The sequence below is a fragment of the Homarus americanus genome, unplaced genomic scaffold, assembly GCF_018991925.1.
Source record: "Homarus americanus isolate GMGI-L3 unplaced genomic scaffold, GMGI_Hamer_2.0 scaffold23598, whole genome shotgun sequence".
Classification (NCBI taxonomy): Eukaryota; Metazoa; Arthropoda; class Malacostraca; order Decapoda; family Nephropidae; genus Homarus; species Homarus americanus.
This window is the reverse complement of record NW_024731054.1, coordinates 3,400,644-3,420,258: the sequence shown is the minus strand read 5'-3', so window position 1 is coordinate 3,420,258 and position 19,615 is coordinate 3,400,644. Positions and strand designations below refer to the sequence as shown.

Genomic DNA, 19,615 nt, shown 5'->3' with positions numbered 1-19,615 from the left:
CTGTCTTTTTCTTAAGAAGAACTCTACCCTGCCACAGCCCTCTAGGTGTCTGTCTTTTTCTTAAGAAGAACTCTACCCTGCCACAGCCCTCTAGGTGTCTGTCTTTTTCTTAAGAAGAACTCTACCCTGCCACAGCCCTCTAGGTGTCTGTCTTTTTCTTAAGAAGAACTCTACCCTGCCACAGCCCTCTAGGTGTCTGTCTTTTTCTTAAGAAGAACTCTACCCTGCCACAGCCCTCTAGGTGTCTGTCTTTTTCTTAAGAAGAACTCTACCCTGCCACAGCCCTCTAGGTGTCTGTCTTTTTCTTAAGAAGAACTCTACCCTGCCACAGCCCTCTAGGTGTCTGTCTTTTTCTTAAGAAGAACTCTACCCTGCCACAGCCCTCTAGGTGTCTGTCTTTTTCTTAAGAAGAACTCTACCCTGCCACAGCCCTCTAGGTGTCTGTCTTTTTCTTAAGAAGAACTCTACCCTGCCACAGCCCTCTTTGGAAAAATGTACTGTATTGTAATGAGAGACTATTGTTTATCAAGTGATCATATGGTCTAAAAATAAAGAAAAGCTTTATTTTTATTCTTCCAGGAAAGCACTACATGAGGCATTACCTGTACTGTATTATTATAACAATTTACTGTATATGGATAACTGATTCAGGGCTGTCCAGTGAGCTTCTGTTTACATTCAGTGGGTAACATCAAATTACCTTTCATTATATCTAGTACTGTACATACGGAGTAAAATAAAAATAACAATTATACCTTGAGTTTGATTTGGTTTCTTGTCCAGATGTACAATCTGTAGTAGCAATGGGATTTTGTCGTAGAGGAGGCTGAGCTTCCTTTCTACGCAGTGCAGGAGACGAACGCGGGGAAGAGAGTGGGGAGTTCCGTGTGTCCAGCACGGTCAACCCCGGATGAGGACGGCAAGCGCGCTGCTTAATTGTCCCGGCATTTTCATTTGCAAATGGCAGGGATTCAGAGTCTGTACTGGAGGTAGACTGAAGAAGGAGAAAACATATTATTACAATACTCCCAATGTTATTACTGTAAGAGTATTCCTCTATGTAACCAAAAATGGTCATAGCCCCTTTCCTACAAAAAAGTATAATACCTGTACTGTATGTACAGAAAACTCTTCATTACACACAAAATACTGATAAATTACAAAGTTGCCTATTAAATGTACCACATTTTATAATGGGCTAAATTAACTTTGTGTCTTTAGTAAAAATAATTACAGATATTCTGAGATCTTTTCTTAACCCCCCAGCCTAATTAAACTAACCAGTGAATATTGTCTCTAATCAAATCACATATGAGCAGTTGATTTTAATCCTTATCAAACCTCCCTTTCTACCAGACACACTTAATGTGAAAAAAAATTCAATGAAAACAACTCCACAATATGATAAAGCAAGTGTTGGTTTGTCTGGGATCGACTCCTTCAAATATTAAAAAGACATTTTAACCACAAAAAATTATATATATCAGTTACCTTAAAACTAGCATTGGAATCGTTTCGCCTTGGCCGAAACCCCGACGAAACGTCGTCTTCCGATGAAGTTGTAGAAGTCTGTGAAGTAGCTAAGGAATCGCTGGTAATAGATGAAGTCGTTATTGTCGAACTGGCCGTAATACGTGTAGAACTGGCCATTGTCACGCACGTCAATGGAGGTGGCGGTGGAGGAAAGTCGTCTGGGAGGTGCTGATGATTTGCACTGTCGGGAGGTGCGGGAGGTGGGGGCAGATCCGGAGTGACGTCGGGTTGTAAATTGTTCTTGATGCCCATGTACCCGTACGACAGACCCCGTCGCAGATACCCGTACTGACTCTCTTGTGATGCTGCCTCTTTTGAAGTTTCACTTATAGAGTTTGAGCGGCGAGGGGGAGGCGGAGGAATTTTCTTGGGAGTTCCCTGTGGAGTGTTATTAGAACTGCCCGTATTTGGACTCGAATTATAAATCTTCTCGGAATTTTGACGATTTAGGCTTTTCAAATTTAGCTCCTTTATGTTTAAGTCTTTCATGTTGATTTCTTCTGTCTGAGACGGTTTCTTTAGATTCATCCCATCTTTAATAAACTGTGGCACCTCGTGAACGTCCACTCGGGTTTTTGCCGTGACTTTGGCAACCGGTCGGAGTTTATTGGCGGTGCGAGGTCTGGGTAATGTTCCGCCGCCCTCGTAATTATTGGCATACTCGTTCGTCGGAGTGATGTCGCCGTCGTCCATCGATCGCTGAGGATGCGACGGACCCATTGCCGTTGCCGGGAAAGGTCTTGGCGGTAGACTGCCGAGAGACATTGGCCCTTGGACGTACGGCAGTCTACTCTCTGGGTGGAACGTTTGATATGTGCCATAAATTGGCTCTTCTAAGCTCTCGATACTTCGTCCTCTGCCTCCTGGCCTCACCTGAACGGCAACCAAATCTGGCCGGTATTGGACGTGGCCGGGCCCGGGGAGAGGATGGGCTGGAACGTTAGGATGTTTGGATCCTGGAGGAGAGGGACCCTGTGGAGCACCAAATTGGTTGGATGGGTGAAATGGTCCAGTCTGTTGCGCCATAGGATGGACGTGTGCTTGAGGGGGAGGCATGGGAGCGTACTGAACGCCCGGAGCGTAGTGAGTCGGTACCCCGTAATGAACTCCGGGCTCTGCGGGGCCGCTCGGTCTGTTGTGCTCCCCGTTGCCGTAATGTCCCGGAGGACCCGAGAAAGTGCGGAATTCTGGAACGCTGGCGTACTGATCCCGACCCTCTGAGGCTTCTCGAGAAATCATAATTTCGTGAGTTCCGTAATGAGACTGCTGTCTGGGTTCTTGCGTGCTGGTAAATTTCTTTCCGGCCATTATGTCCTTCACTCGTTTAATGGCCAGCATCACCTGAAATAATCCGAGAACTCTTAAGAAACTTCTATAGAGCAAATCTATGTATAAAATATTTTCTATACTTGACTACTTTTATGGAAACTATCATCAACTGTTTTCACCTGCAATGAACACCAACTTATCAGTACAAATTTGGAAACCTAGAATGAGCAAATACTAACATTACAACACTCAAATTACTGTACTGGATTTGGGTTTATTGGCCGTCTGTTCGCGGGAGTTTGAAAATGGTCGGTATTGCACGAGAACGATGTGCTCGCTCTGTGAATTACAAACAACTTACTTTTTTCTGGTGGCCTAACTTGGTAATGCCAATATCTTCCAGGTCCTCCCATGTGAGCTGTGTCATCTGTTCCACAGAGGCATATTTCTGCTGCTTTAGTGAAGCCGTGTATTCTTCGAGGCGTAAAATTGATAGCCAGTCCTCCAGACGACCCTGAGGATATAACGACAATTAATAAAGAGAAATCTCATTTTACTACTGTATTGTAGAACAGTTAGTTTCTACAATAGAGAGTACAACACAGTAGTTACAGCTATACAAAAAGGAGAATATTATTTGCAAAGGTTTCAATTTGACTACAATATTGTACAAACAAAAATCTACATTTTTTTAAGTAATGCCAAATAAAATGTCCCTAAACAGATATACTGTAACTGAAACATAATATTGTACTGTACTGTACTATACAGTACTATACTGTAATGTACTGCACTATACTGTACTGTAATTCTGAAAAAGGTGACTCCTACAGAATGAAGGTGAAGGACAACTTTGAAGATAACTGACCAAAGCTGTGTATGGAGTTTGTACACAAACATATACTGTTCCTAAATGGGGCAGCCTTGTTCACTGCACTTAATGCAGACCCTCTTTGGACACTCCCCGAGGTGGCATTGACGGCAAATGTCTAATGTGCACGAGATGTGTAATAATGTACACTACTATATCAGAATCGAGTGCATAAAACCTCTGACAGTTTGCCCGGTGATCCATCCGTGATGCCGGTGCACGTAAGCTCGTGGTGACCTCTTAGGGCACTCCCTGGGGATACTTGAGGATGCAGGCCATATTTGGTTAAGACTGACCAAATATGAGCATCTCAAAACCAAGCACCAAACCTCTTAGGAATCCGATACTTTTAACATTTCTTCGGTCATTCTTTTACACATTTGTCATTTCTCTATAGGACAATCAGTGCACCCAGCTAATTCTTTGGCATGCAATACTGTACTACCTTTATTTATGCTCACATAGTGTATTAAAACTTTCAGTGATAAGTGAATGGGGAGAGGGATAGTGATAAGTTATCACTATCCCCTCCCCATTTAATACATCTTACTAATTAGTCTTTTCAGGAAGGCTTGCCATATTTCACTTCTAATAGCCGGCATTGTCCACACCTAACTTTTGTACTTTTCACGCCCTTCAGAATACCATAAATTGATAAATTATTCTGTCTTTCTAATGTGTTAATTCTATAGAACCAACACTATAGTTATTTGTTCCTTGACCACACCTCCCTTATTACAAATGTTCGCCTAATGGGTTTCTTCTCATACAAGTTGAACCCATCTTACAATAATATTTCAGTGTTGAATAGTCATATAATTTATAAGACTTCCATCTCTACAAACCCTTTAATTATACTACAGATCAGCCTATTAAACTGTTACTTGTTTCAAAGTTTGGTCATCATCAACTGTTTTAAATGTTCCTTACCGGTATAAAGTCTGGCATCCCGTCGGAGATATTCAGTCTGGTTATTTCGGCTTTAAGTTTCTTTCTATGAGCAGGTTTTGTGATGCCAATGGCGTTGAGGTCTTCTGGCGTCATCCGTGAAATAGTAGGCATGTCGTAGCCGGCCGAAATAAATTTCTCGTAGTATTCCTCTAAACGGAGATCTGTCAGCCAAGCTCTTAACACTTCAGAATCCTAAAAGTAAGACAAAGTAAATATTATTACAAAAGTAATTAACTACACAACATAATATAAATTACTCAATTATTAATAGTACTCACAACAGAAATAAAATTAAGAAACAAATAGGATGTTTCAAAACACTTAATTCATTTACAATTACTGGACTGCACTATCCTATTACAATTACAGTAACGTACCATAAAAAACACCAACTATTCGTATGATTAGCAATGAAGGTCACAAAACAATAAGCAATAGACCGAGTACTCAAATACCTAGTAAGGAGATAAATATTATTGTAAAAATTATAAAAAAAACACCTGTTTATTCTCTCGTTGTATACAGTGGCCAGACCCCAACAAACAAACCAATATGTTATTGTGTGTGTGTGTAAACATTGATGACTCCTGTAGTTGCTCTCACATTTGGCATCACTAGTCACAAGCGACTAAGTATGATGAGCAGTGACGGATTAAGCTTAATAGGGGCCTCAGACACAGATCAACTTGGGGCCCCCTACCCTCAAGGTATATATATATATATAGCAAGAACAAAATATACCCAAATTTATCAATGATTTCATCAATATTAAGCTTATGCAAAATAACACATTCAATGTTCATAAGAGACAGAAAATTGAGACGTGCTAGGACATCGTTGAACGAAGTTCATGTTTTATATGCTTCAACTTAAGAGAATGTTTGGATTTAGGGGCCCCTTAGGCCAGTGCCTCATGGTTAATCCGGCCCTGATGATGAGTGAGAGTAGTCATGTAGGGCGAGTGACTCGACAAATGTGTGGACAGTGACGTTAAACAAACGAGAAGACAGTGACAGTAATGATACATGAAGTCCTCAACATAATAAACAACCAGCAGAAAAAAAAATGACTGACAGTAAACAAACAGTGACAGGGTAAACAAACATTGGGTGAAACCGCAGACAAATATGTTAACAGTGACACAGTAGACAACAGTGCACCTGTTGAGGTCACCACAGACACGACCTGCTCCTACAACGCTGCTTAATATGGTTTGTTTACAACGACCGAACGCGCCAGACTTGCGTACGAACGTGGGACTTCACAGTCTCCCAGTGGGGGTAAGAACGACGCAATATACGGAATACTGAGCTTAATATTATCTTAAATTACGGTAAATCTCAAGGACTCTTAAGTATTTCGTGTATATGATATGTAAATATGGCATAGTCAATAACACGGCAATATAATCCCACGCACCATCTCCCTCACAACCATCACCATCTCCTCACCCCGTGCCCTACCGCCAAGGTCCACGGCTCTGAGCAATAGCTATAATAAGCCCGGTGCCGTATCAAAAGACCACTTAAGCAATGCTGCCCACTTGAATATAGACACACGACGCCTACATACCTTGTTCACCACCCCTCACACACCCATCCCTCCCTCAGCCACGGGGAGGACTCGGGCTCGTCTACACTGGGCAAAACATCAGTGTGAAATATAGCAAAACGCACCTAAATTAGAATAAGTTTAATCTTCCCGGTTTATTACCAAAAGAGAGTTTAGAACCAACTGCCCCCACAAAAAAAGAACTTAACCGGATTAAATAATGAATCGGTTGCTTTTAATAGAGATGAGTTGAGTGAGAACTTGTTACCAGGACGTCTTTTATCACAACAAGACGAGGTGACGTCAGCAGCCTCCTATACGTCATGCCCGTCACAAGACGTCTCTCCTGCTGTCACCTGATAAAACGTGACAGCTTCTATCACACTCGCCTAGCCCACGAAGCTACCCAGGCACTGTGATCGACCTTGTTTTGATAATTCATACGGCTCAAAATACCTAAGGCTTTTTCCAGCCCAATGCAGCTAAGCAAGACAACATCATGTATGTCTCGAGAGTTAAGGAGGAATGTCTTTCAAAATGCTCATTGGTTCGTCGTATTTCATTACAACAGAGAGATGAAATTACAGTGCCGGCACGAGGGCTCTTGAGATATTTAACCTGTATCATAAACTTGAGACGATGTGTGTGGTTTTGCGCCGAGAGTTGTGGTAAGTGAAGCCTGGAGTGACAGTCTGGCACACACACCTACCTACTACAGCAGAAACAAGATACAATACTATAACACAAGTGAACAATCAAGCGAGTAATATAATTCATAACAAAAGGTTTATTATCCTTTTCATAACAAATAATAACACGAAATGTCTATTATTTTCGCCAGGTTTTACACTTTCTTCCCACACCCTTGTGAAGCTCAACCACGTCACCCAGACACGTCCTTGTGGTGACAATCAAACTAAGTGTTGTATTAAAACAGACTACGGTAGACGGTGGGCCCTGATAAATGGCACTAAAATACACAACCAGACACATGCCAAGTGAATTACTCGGAGGGTATGGCTCCTTGACACACACACACGATGTACTAGTCGGTTAAACGAATATTCTTTTTATTTACATGTCTAGACCTTTTCTGAAAACACTCCATCAGCTGACACAAAAATCTAGCAGTAATGCTTCCCCGTTTAGTCAGCAAAAAATGTAACCAACCCCCAGTCGAGATCTTAAGTATATATTCTCAGAACTCGACTAACAGCATCCAGGGTCCAGGAAGTGAGTATAAACAATATTGTAAATATAAAATACTTCTCGGGGTTTTTTTCCATCAGATCACTGTAAACAAACGAAGAGAGAGCTTGAATCATCAACAACACTGCAGAAGATAGGCACTTACCCTGACGCCGTTGTTGAGGAGCTCGGGAACGTTGACGTGGGTGGCAGCATCGTGTTCCATAGAGCCGAGGCTGGAGCTAGAGGAGTGGTAACTGTGCCGGAGGATTGACCCACTGTCGTAGCTCTGCCCGCTTAACCTGCCCAACACACACAACACTCTCTCACTGTTACCACCACATTGGTCTGCCCACATTAACCACCTCCTTCCTCTCCCTCCTCCTTCCCTTTTCTTCTTCTCACCAAAACCATCACATTCGTCTCAATAATACTCAAGGATTTATTCTCAATCTACTCATTTTACTCGTAATTACTCACAATTTATTCCATCTACATTATTATCCACTTTTACTCAACATGTCCTCATTTGTGCCGAGTATTAACATTATTATAAAATTATACTAAAGTTCACAAAATCCCAACCACAATATTATTCACTCAACTAATAATCTATGTATGTTCATTTGACTATTATTGTATAATCATTTGACTATTATTCTATGCCCATTTGACTATTATTCTATGCTCATTTGACTATTCTTGTATGCTCATATGACTATTCTTGTATGCTCATATGACTATTATTGTAGGCTCATTTGACTAAAAAGGTTATAATTTTTTTAATAATAGACAACACAGGTCAGATGAGGAGCAAATTTGACTCCCATTCCTTGATAGAGATTAGTTATTACTATTACAAAAAAGTGTTACTTTAGCAATTAATATTACTACTATTACTACTAATCGATTAATATTATTTCATATTACTTTTAGCATTGCCAACCGTGAGAAGAAAGACACAAAAATACTGATATGGTAGACATAGTACTTCACGTGTCTGTTAACAAGTGGAAATATACACAAAAAGTGGCGAGGGATATTATGGGAGGATAAAAGTGATAAAGAGGGAAGACCTTGAAGGAAGAGCGGTGGCCTTGGAGGAAGAAGGGAGGCCTTGGAGGGAGAAGGGAGGCCTTGGAGGGAGAAGGGAGGCTTTGGAGGAAGAGGGAAGGCCTTGGAGGAAGAGGGAAGGCCTTGGAGGAAGAGGGAAGGCCTTGGAGGGAGAGAGAAAGCTTTAGAGGAAAAGGGATGGCTTTGGAGGGGAGGGATGGCCTTGAAGGAAGAGGGGTGGCCTTCGAGGGACAGGGAAGACCCTGGAGAAAGAGGGATGGCCTTGAAGGGAGAGGGAAAACTTTGGAGGGAGAGGGATGGCCTTGGAGGGAGAGAGAAGGCCTTGGAGGGAGAGAGAAGGCCTTGGAGGAAGAGAAAGCTTTGGAGGAAGAGAAAGCTTTGGAGGGAGAGAGAAAGCTTTGGAGGAAGAGAGAAAGAAACTTTGGAGGGAAGAGGGATGGCCTTGGGGAGGGGGTGGCCTTGCAGATGGGGGATGGCCTTGGAGGGAGGGGTGGCCTTGCAGGAAGAGGATGGCCTTGGAGGAGGATGTGGTCTTGGAGGGGGAGGGATGGCCTTGGAGGGGGGAGGGATGGCCTTGGAGGGGAGAAGGAGAAACCTTGGAGGAAGGAAGGCCTTGGAGGGAGAGGAAGGCCTTGAGAGAAAGCTTTGGAGAAAAGAGGGATGGCTTTGGAGGGAGGGATGTGGCCTTGAGAAGGGGTGGCCTTCGAGGGACAGGGGAAGACCCTGGAGAAAGAGGATGGCCTTGAAGGAGAGAAGGAAAACTTTGGAGGGAGAGGGATGGCCTTGGAGGGAGAGGATGGCCTTGGAGGGGAGGGGTGGCCTTGGAGGGAGAGAAGGCCTTGGAGGGAAGAGAAAGCTTTGGAGGGAAGAGAGAAACTTTGGAGGAGAAAGAGAGGAAATCTTTGGAGGAAGAGGGATGGCCTTGGAGGGAGGGGTTGCCTTGAAGGAAGACGGATGGTCTTGGAGATGGCCTTGGAGGGGGAGGGATGGCCTTGGAGGGGAGGGATGGCCTTGGTGGGAAAGGGATGGCCTTGATGGGAGAGGGGTGGTCTTGGAGGGGGGGGGGAGGCCTTGCAGGAAGACTAAAGGTTATGAGGAAAGATCAAGCCCAGATGATGGAATTGAAAGAGGAAAAGGCGTGGACAAAGGAACCAAGAGATGGAAGAGGAAGCAACAGATGACAGGAAAGAAGAAAAACAGAAGCAGAACGAGGACGAAGAAGCAACAGGAAGAGGAGGGGGACGAAGGAGCAGCAACAGTAGGAATGCACAGGTGGGAAGCGGAGGAGCCACTGACTGACCTATGCTGGTGGGAGTGGGTGGTAGTGGAGGCTCGCCCTGAGTCGAGGGAGGTGGTTGAGTTGCGACATCCGCCAGACGACGCCGTTGACCCCGTCGTCGAGGAACCGCTACCAGACCCAGGACTCGACCGACCTGGTGACTGTGTGTAAAGGGAGAAGACACGAGATTAATCCCTTGAGTATTATAATTGTTTTGCATAAGATACCAACTTAGAGTACAACAACTATGGTTTCAAATACGATATAAACCCCTCAAGTACAACAACAATGGTTTCAAGTACTTAATTAAGAGTCCAAACTTAATTACAGTGGTGAGTTATCTTATTCAATTGGGTATTATCATACTTAGTTATTGTACTAAAAGGGGTAAATATAATGCTACCCGAGAAATTTTACTCAATACTGCCACGAATCTTACTACCATTGTCATAAATTTCACCTCGCAACCAAAGCCATAAGTTCCATTGAGAGAGATAAATAGAACTACCATAGTCATGAATCTTACCCTATTGCCATGAACCATAATTCTCACTACCGCAACTATAAACCTGACCACCATAGATCTTCCTCACTACCTGATATTTCTCACTACCATAAGCCTAACTACCATGAATCATCCTCACTACCAGAACTATATTTCTTACCATAATCCTAAACCTAACCGAACCCAGGCAAGAGGATAAGCAAATTCACCTAGATTAAACGATTCAGAGGAGGTTCACCTAAGGTCCTATGCCAACCAGGTAGACTCACCTGCACATCTATGCCTTGGTCCTCAAGGGAGGTTTGGTGCTGATAGGTGAGGTAGTAATTAGTGTCCTGCGGCAGGTGATGAGGTGACCCAGGTGACGTCTTGGGACACATAAGGTGGGCGAACTGCGGCATCTGTTGCTGCTGTGGGGGGAGAGTAAAACACATTAACAGGTATTTGACAGGTGGTGAGATTACAGGTGTGAAGATGATAGATCAGGACACGTGTTAAGATGATAGATCAGGATAGGTGTTAAGATGAAAGGAGCAGGATAGGTGTTGAGATAATGTGTTAAGAAAATAGGCGTGAGACAGGTTGAAATTACAGGTGCAAGACAGATGTTGAAATTATAGACGCAGGACAAGTGTTTGACCACCAACCCCGATATGATAGAGGTGTATAAATGGAAATCAGAACTAAACAAAGGTGATATGCTAGGGATGGGGTAAACCTGTCTCGGAATGGGGTGGCAACCCTGGCTGGGTCTCTAGAGGGTGCAGTTCAAAAGATATCGAAGTCTTTAAACTACTAGGGGAACATATGGGTACGGGGGTGGAGGAGACTGCAGTGGGAGCGGGTAAACAAAGTGAAAGATCACAGGGAAATAGTGTTAGGAATGATGGCAAAACTAAATTAGACAGGGAGTTTAAACCTAAACGCGGGAAAGGGAGGACTCAGAACACGAATAACTTAAATGTCTACTACGCGAACAGTAGAAGTATGAGAAACAAAATGGATGATATTAGGACCTTGGTATGTACCGAAAAAATTGATATAATAGCATTCACTGAAACATGGATCAACCTAGACTCATGTGAGTTACCTGTCGTATACCAAATTGCGGGTTACAAATTGTTCCATACCGATAGGCAGACCAGGAAAGGAGACGGAGTAGCGATCTATGTCAGGGATAATGTGAAGCGTGAAATAAATAAGGAAATAAAAACTGAGCGGAATACAGAAACAATTTGGATAGAATTAATCGACGGTAGGGAAAAATTAATCACAGGAGTAATATATAGACCTCCCAATCATGATAGAGTTAATGAGCGACTTATCTGGGATGAAATGCGCAGGGCATCCATACACAACAAAGTCTGTATAGTAGGCGACTTTAACCTTGGCCAAATAGATTAGACCGACCTTACGGGTAACTCGGAATCAGAGGATTTTCTCGAAACGATCCAGGACTGTTTCCTAAGTCAACATATAACCGAACCTACCCGGGGTAATAATATACTCGATTTAGTTCTGTCGAACAGAGAAAACCTCATTAGCAATGTCGAGGTAGGAAACGAGCTTCCAAACAGCGATCACAAAGAAATTAGATTCCAGTTAGATTTTCAGGGCAGACGTAAGGAAAATTCCACAAAAGTTCCAGATTTCAGAAGGGCTAACTTTGATAGTTTGAAGAGGCAGCTGAAGGAGGGGGTGTCGCGCTTGGGGGTGAACCTGACGGTTGAAGCCGACCTGATAAAGAGATCTGAGATTGCCAAGTTCCACGACAATTTAAAGAATGAGTAACTTAATGCACAAAGGCAGAACATACCATACAAAAAACTCAGATCAGACAACAACGACCCTAAACGGATAAATAATTATTTAAAGAACATTATTGGCCAAAGGAAGGCTATAGGTAGAAGGATAAATCGTGGCAAAATTTACCTCCGGGATTATTATAAGATATTGGTGAGTAGGGTTAAGACTGAGATAAGGAAAGCTAAGAGGGATAATGAGGTAAAGATAGCAAGGGAGGCAAAGACAAACCCCAAAGCATTCTACCAAATTTATCAAACTAAAACAAGAGAAAAGATTGGACCATACAGACAGATACCGGCGAGCTAACTGATAACGACGGAGAAATGAGCAATAATCTGAATAAATATTTTTCAACAGTTTTCACCACCGAAAATTTAAACATGATACCCGAGGCACCGACTCTGTTCACAGATAGTGAAGAAAACAAATTAAGTGAGTTAGTAGTGACTAGTAACGAGGTTAGTAAGCAAATAGACAAACTAAAACCTAATAAGTCACCTGGTCCCGATGAGATATTTGCCAGAGTATTTAAGGAATGTAAGGAAGAGCTTAGTATGCCCTTAGCAAAGTTGTTTACCATGTCCTTTAAAACAGGTGTAGTACCAGAGTCCTGGAGGATAGCGAATGTAATACCGATTTTCAAGAAGGGGGGATAGATCACTATCCTCTAACTACTGTCCAATCAGTCTAACATTAATAGTAGGCAAATTACTGGAAGCAATCATTTCTAACTCTATTCAAAATCACCTGGAGAAGCACCAATTGATCAATGATTCCCAGCATGGCTTCACAAGCGGGCGTTCATGTCTAACTAATCTATTAACATTCTTTTCATCAGTTTTCGAATCGGTGGACGAGAGCGCAGTGTGATGTGGTATATCTCTGACTTTAAAGCCTTCGACAGAGTCCCCAAGACTAATTATAGAAAGGTTGGAGCTCTTAACATCAAAAGGTAACATCCTTAAATGGATGCGTGGTTGAGGACAGAAACAGTGAGGTGAAGAGCATTAAACGGCACTTCTAGTCCCATTGGAGCAACGTCTAGAGTGCAGGGTTCCCCAAGGCTCAGTACTTGGACCATTATTATTTATTATATACATAAACGACATAGATATCGGCATAGACAGCAACATCAGTAAATTTGCTGATGACACTAAAATAGGACGTGTTATTAAATCTGACGAGGACTCTGCAAAACTACAGGAAGATCTAAACAAATTTTTCGAATGGTCTGAAAAATGGCAATGAAATTCAACATGGACAAATGTAAGGTACTCAGTATAGGCGATGTAAACGGGGAAACCAGATGAACAACGATGCCATTGAGAAATCCGACTGCGAGAGAGATTTAGGAGTAATGATATGTAGGAACCTTAAGCCAAGTAAACAGTGTGTTTTTGCTCGTAACAAGGCTAATAAAGTACTTGGGTTTATACAAAGGAGTGTTAGTTACAAGACTAGTGAGGTCATCTTACGATTATATCTTGCACTTGTGAGACCTCACCTGGATTACGCAGTTCAGTTTTGGTCACCGTATTACAGAATGGATATAGAATCCTTGGAAAGAATTCAGAGGAGAATGACAAGACTAATCCCGGGCATTAGGAACCTTGAGTACAGAGACAGGTTAAAGCATCTTAATTTGCACTCCCTCGAGAGACGTAGAGAGAGGGGCAATATGATCGAGGTGTATAAATGGAAGTCAGCACTAAGAAAGGTGACATAACAAAGTTACTATTCAAGCAGGAGCGAACTCGTAACAGTGGTTTTAAATGAGACAAATTTAGATGTAGGCGAGAAATAGGTAAACACTGGTTTGGAAACAGAGTAGTGGATGAATGGAACAAGTTACCAAACATCATCATTAACTCGAATACGCTGGATAGCTTCAAACATAGGTTGGATGGATATATGAGCGATAGGGGTTGGGTGTATATGGGACTGCCCAGTATGGGACAATAGGCCCGTTGCAGTTTCTTCCATTCTTATGTTCTTATTACCAGAAATTAAACCAAAAATTTATTATTTAACCAATATATAGTATAGCTTGATACCTTATAACAAAAAAATTTAACATTCTTATTTATAAGACTTGGATACAGTACATAGCCAAAGTGGACGCACAAGTCAGGGCAGGTAGACACAGGTAAGGGCAGGTGGGGCACACAGGTAAGGGCAGGTGGACACACAGGTAAGGGCAGGTGGGACACACAGGTAAGGGCAGGTGAGACACACAGGTGAGGGCAGAGGAGACACACAGGTGAGGGCAGGAGACACACAGGTGAGGGGTGGGACACACAGGTAAGCGGGCAAGGTGGGACACACAGGTAGGGCAGGTAGACACAGGTGGGGCAGGTGAGGACACAGGTAAGGGCAGGTGGACACACAGGTGGGCAGGTGGAGACACACAGGTGAGGGTAAGAGACACACAGGGAGGGCAGAGACACACAGGTGAGGGGGGTGGGGACACAGGTAGGGCAGGTGGGACACACAGGTGGGCGGGGCAGGTGAGACACACAGGTAAGGGCAGGTGGACACAGGTAAGGGCAGGTGGACACACAGGTAGGGCAGGTGAGACACACAGTAAGGGCAGGTGGAGACACAGGTGAGGGCAGGGGCAGGTAAGGGCAGGTGGACACACAGGTAAGGGCAGGTGAGACACAGGTGGGCGGGCAGGAGACACACAGGTAAGGGCAGGAGACACACAGGTGAGGGGGGTGGGACACACAGGCTAAGGGTGAAAATCAATAATATAGGGGGGCAGATGGGACATACTGCAAGGCAGGACATAAGGTATGGCAGGTGGGACACAGGTATGGCAGGCAGATCACAGGTAAGGATAGGGGACACAGGTGGGGCGGGCAGGTAGACAGGCAGACACAGGTAAGGGTAGGTGGGAAAGGTGGGCAGGTAGACACACAAGGGCAGACACACAGGTAAGGGCAGGTAGACAGGTAAGGGGTAGGTGGGACACACAGGTAAGGCAAGTAGACACACAGGTATGGGCAGGCAGACACACACACAGGTAAAGGCAGGTAGACACACAGGTAAGCAGACACACAGGTGCTGCAGGTAGACACACAGGTAAGGGTGAGGTGGGACACACAGGTAAGGGCAGTAGACACAGGTGGGGGGCAGGTGAACAATATAAGGGCAGGTGGGAACACACAGGTAAGGGCAGGTGGAGACACACAGGTGGGGCAGGTGAGACACACAGGTAGGGCAGATGGGACACACAGGTAAGGGCAGGTGGGACACACAGGTAAGGGCAGGTAGACACAGGTAAGGGCAGGTGTGGGACACAGGTAAGGGCAGGTAGACACAGGTAAGGGTAGGTGGGACACACAGGTAGGGAGGTAGACACAGGTAAGGGTAGGTGGGACACAGGTGGGGCAGGTAGACACACAGGTGGGGCAGGTAGACACACAGGTAGGGGCAGGTAGACACAGGTAGGGCAGGTGGGACACACAGGTAAGGGCAGGTAGACACACACAGGTAAGGCAGGTGAACACACAGATAAAGGCAGGTAGACACACAGGTAGGGCAGGTAGACACACAGGTAAGGGCAGGTGGGACACACAGGTAAGGAGCAGGTAGGAACACACAGGTGGGGCAGGTAGACACACAGGTTAAGTAGGTGGGACACACAGGTAGGGCAGGTAGACACACAGGTGAAGGGCAGGTAGACACACAGGTAAGGGTAGGTGGGACACAGGTAGGAGCAGGTAGACCACACAGGTAAGGGCAGGTGGGACACAGGTAAGGGAGGTGGGACACCAGGTAGGGCAGGTAGACACACAGGTAGGGCAGGTAGACACACAGGTAAGGGCAGGTAGTACACAGGTAAGGCAGGTAGACACACAGGTGGGGTAGGTGGGACACACAGGTAAGGGTAGGTGGGACACACAGGTAGGGCAGGTGGGCAACACACACAGGTGGGGCAGGTAGACACGAAGGTGGGGCAGGTAGACACACAGGTAAGGGTAGGTGGGACACACACAGGTAAGGGCAGAGCAGCACACAGGTAGGGCAGGTAGACACACAGGTAGGGCAGGTAGACACACAGGTAAGGGTGGAGTAGACAACACACAGGTAAGGGCAGGTGGAGCCTACAGGTAGGGGGCAGGTGAACACACAGGTAAGGCATATAGACACAGGTAGGGTAGGTGGGACACACACAGGTAAGGTAGGTAGACACACAGGTAGGGGCAGGTGAGCACACAGTGGGGAAGGTAGACACAGGTAAGGGTGGGTGGGACACACAGGCAAAGGTGAGTAGACACACAGGTAAAGGCAGGTAGACACACCTGCAGGTAAGTGGGTGGGACACACAGGTGAGGGGCAGGTAGCAGACACAGGTAGGGGGCAGGTGGGACACAGGTAAGGGTAGAGTGGGGACACACAGGTAAGGTAGGTAGACACACAGGTAAGGCAGGTGGAGCACAGGTAGGGGTGCAGGTGGGACACAGGTAGGGTAGGTGGGACACAGGTAAGGAGGTGGGACACAGGTAAGAGGTGGGAGTGGGACACACAGGTGGGAGCAGGTGGGCCACACAGGTGGGGCAAGTGAGACACAGGTGGGAGTGGGAGGTGGGACACACGGAGGTAAGGGTGGGTGGGACACAGGTAGGGGCAGGGTACACACAGGTGGGGGCAGGTAGACACACACAGGTAAAGGCAGGTAGACACACAGGTGGGGTGGGTGGGACACACAGGTAAAGGCAGGTGGGCACACAGGTAGGGGCAGGTAGACACACAGTAGAGGTGGGTGGGACACACAGGTAGGGTAGGTGGGACACAGGTGAGAGGTGGGACCACGAGGGCCAGAAGGAACATAGGTAATAACACTATACCTGGTGAGGCGCAGCAGGAAAGGTAAACTGCTGGTTGTGGTAGTGCGAGGGAGTTGTTGTTGTTGTTGTTGTTGTTGTTGTTTTTGCTGTTGTTGTTGTGGCGGTACTAGCTGGTTATTCCTGCCGCCTCCGCCTCCCACCACCAACGCCTCCGCCGCCGCGAGTCGCCTAGCCCGTATCGCCACCACCTGTAATACAAATACAAAATATACATAAAACTACACAAAACAAACAAACGTCATAAAATCATAAACAATAAATAAGAACATGAGAATATTTATCTACATACTAAATCTTTATATAAGCACAAATTCCACAAAACAGAGAGAGAGAGTTAAAAACAACTCCGTGAAACTCGATACAGACAAGGTAGGTTTAATTGGTGACCATAACATATATCTTGGCCAGACGGAATATATGATGCCGGGTGAGTGTAGTGTAGGTACTGAAGGGGAGGAAGGAAGGAAGGAAGGAAGGAAGGAAGGAAGGAATGGAGATAGGTGGAGAGAAACAAAGACAAGAGGAGTAAACAAAAGTGTTGAGAGAGAAAAAAGAAGTGAGAAGAGGATGAAGTAATTGGGGAGAAGAGACGTGTGAGGGTGCAGGATGGTGGGCAGACAGGAGGAGGGTAGGAGAGCATGTAGGAGGAAGGGGGCATGCAGGAGGAAGGGGGAGCATGGAGGAGGAAGGGGGGGCATGGAGGAGGAAGAGGGAGCATGGAGGAGGAAGGAGGGGAGCATGGAGGAGGAAGAGGGGGAGCATGGAGGAGGAAGAGGGGGGCATGGGAGAGGGGGAGCATGCAGGAGGAAGGGGGGGCATGCAGGAGGAGAGGGGGAGCATGGAGGAGGAAGAGGGGCATGTAGGAGGAGGGGGAGCATGGAGGAGGAAGAGGGGGCATGGGAGGAGAGGGGGAGCATGGAGGGAGGAAGAGGGGGCATGGAGGAGGAAGGGGGCATGGAGGAGGAAGGGGGAGCATGGAGGGGGAAGAGGGGAGCATGGAGGAGGAAGAGGGAGCATGGAGGGGGAGGGAAGAGGGGGCATGTAGGGAGGAAGAGGAGCATGTAGGAGGAAGGGGGAGCATGCAGGAGGAGGAGAGGGGGAGCATGCAGGGAGGAGCATGCAGGAGGGAGGAGGAGCATGCAGGAGGAGGAAGGGGAGCATGCAGGAGGGAGGAAGGGGAGCATGCAGGAGGAGGGAGGAAGGGGGAGCATGCAGGAGGGAGGAAGGGGAGCAGCTGGGGGAGGAGGAAGGGGGCTGGGAGGGAGGAAGGGAGCATGCAGGAGGAAGGGGGGCATGCAGGAGGAAGGGGGAGCATGCAGGAGGAAGGAAGAGGGTAGGAAACATGCTGGAGGAGGGAGGTAGTTCCCCGTTGTAGGGAGGAGGTGAGTTGTATCAGTCGCCCATAATCACATCAGGTCATCCTTCATTATTATGACAGCTACCTTCGTCCCCCGCCCACGCCCACCCTCCCAAACCAAACCCACCATGACTATAGCAAGCTCCACCCCTACCCCCCCTCGGCCCACGCCCACCTCCCAAACCAAACCCACCATGACTATACCAACCCACCTCCCGCCACGCCACCTCCCAACCCACGCCCACTCACATCCACAGTCCCAAAACACAATCACCTCCAATTCACACCCACGTCCACCTACCAACCCACGCCCACCCACCCCCAAAAACCATGAAGGTATCGGCCGAGGCTGTAAACCAGTAGACAGGACCGATGGTATCACTAGCCTGGGGACAAAATACAAGGCTGAAGAGGTGCATGACGCCTGACGATACCACAACCTTCGCCTCTCTGACAACGTGTAATAAGGTCTCATCCCGGTGGTTCAGAGGGTCGACACGCTACCCTGGACCGCTAGAACACCGACCTTGTGTTCTGTTCGTGAGATCGACATATAAGGTTCAAATATATTCACTGGGGACAAGTTGTGTAGGTGTTAATTTCGGCTTGTGGTGCAGTGTGAGGTAGCAGCCGAGGGAAGGAAGGGAGGGAGGGAGGAGGGAGGGGGAGGAAGGAAGGAAGGAAGGAAGGAAGGAAGGAAGGAAGGAAGGAAGGAAGGAAGGAAGGAAGGAAGGAAGGAAGGAAGGAGGAAGGGAGGGAAGGAGGAAGGGAGGAAATTATTCTTGGGTCTAGCTGTGGATTAGACAACTTAGCTTATGTCATCTTCACAACCCTAACAATATTTTGAGGTGTTAGGTTATATGAGGTTAGATTAGTAAGGTTAATATTAGTGTGAAATAATCCGGGGTGTCTCTAATCTCCAAGTAATCCAATGTTTTGTTTTTTTCTCCCTACCATCACTCCAACCTTCCTATACTAATATATTTACATACATTGACGAACAAGACAACTAACAACCAACTAAGGAGGAAAGTGGTCTATTATAGTCTTATTTGGTTTAAAGAACTATATGCAAATCAGATTCTTCCTCCCCCAGCCTACCACCCACAGTTTGATAGGCCCCTCTTCCACTACCCTCCTACAGGCTAAGGTCTATAAGCATCACCTGAAGATTAGACATTCTGAACCTTATTTCACCTGGGGGTAGGATAGGGGGGAAGGGGGTCTGGGTAGCAGGAGGATGTATGTATGAATGTATATATATGTAATGTATGTATGACAAACATTCCCTTTTGTACACAAGAATGAATACACACACACACAGAGAACCTTGCTGGTCAGATTACTCCACGAAGCTTCTTAATTACCTTAAATTACC

General features: G+C 46.0%; 1 protein-coding gene across 1 annotated transcript in view; it reads right to left on the bottom strand.

Moving 5' to 3' along the window:
• The window catches only part of LOC121867519 (caskin-1-like), a 20,118-nt gene extending 3,145 nt beyond the window's left edge, over window positions 1-16,973 (bottom strand). Inside the window, exons 1-8 of the mRNA XM_042367499.1 lie at window positions 16,881-16,973; window positions 10,491-10,631; window positions 9,738-9,877; window positions 7,530-7,605; window positions 4,604-4,816; window positions 3,164-3,316; window positions 1,492-2,874; window positions 756-994 (exon numbers count right to left, since the gene is read on the bottom strand). Of these exons, the coding sequence (XP_042223433.1) occupies window positions 756-994; window positions 1,492-2,874; window positions 3,164-3,316; window positions 4,604-4,816; window positions 7,530-7,605; window positions 9,738-9,877; window positions 10,491-10,622 (2,336 nt within the window). The 5' untranslated portion in view covers window positions 10,623-10,631; window positions 16,881-16,973. The remainder of the gene's footprint in view (window positions 1-755; window positions 995-1,491; window positions 2,875-3,163; window positions 3,317-4,603; window positions 4,817-7,529; window positions 7,606-9,737; window positions 9,878-10,490; window positions 10,632-16,880) is intronic.
• Window positions 16,974-19,615: the final 2,642 nt, after the last annotated feature.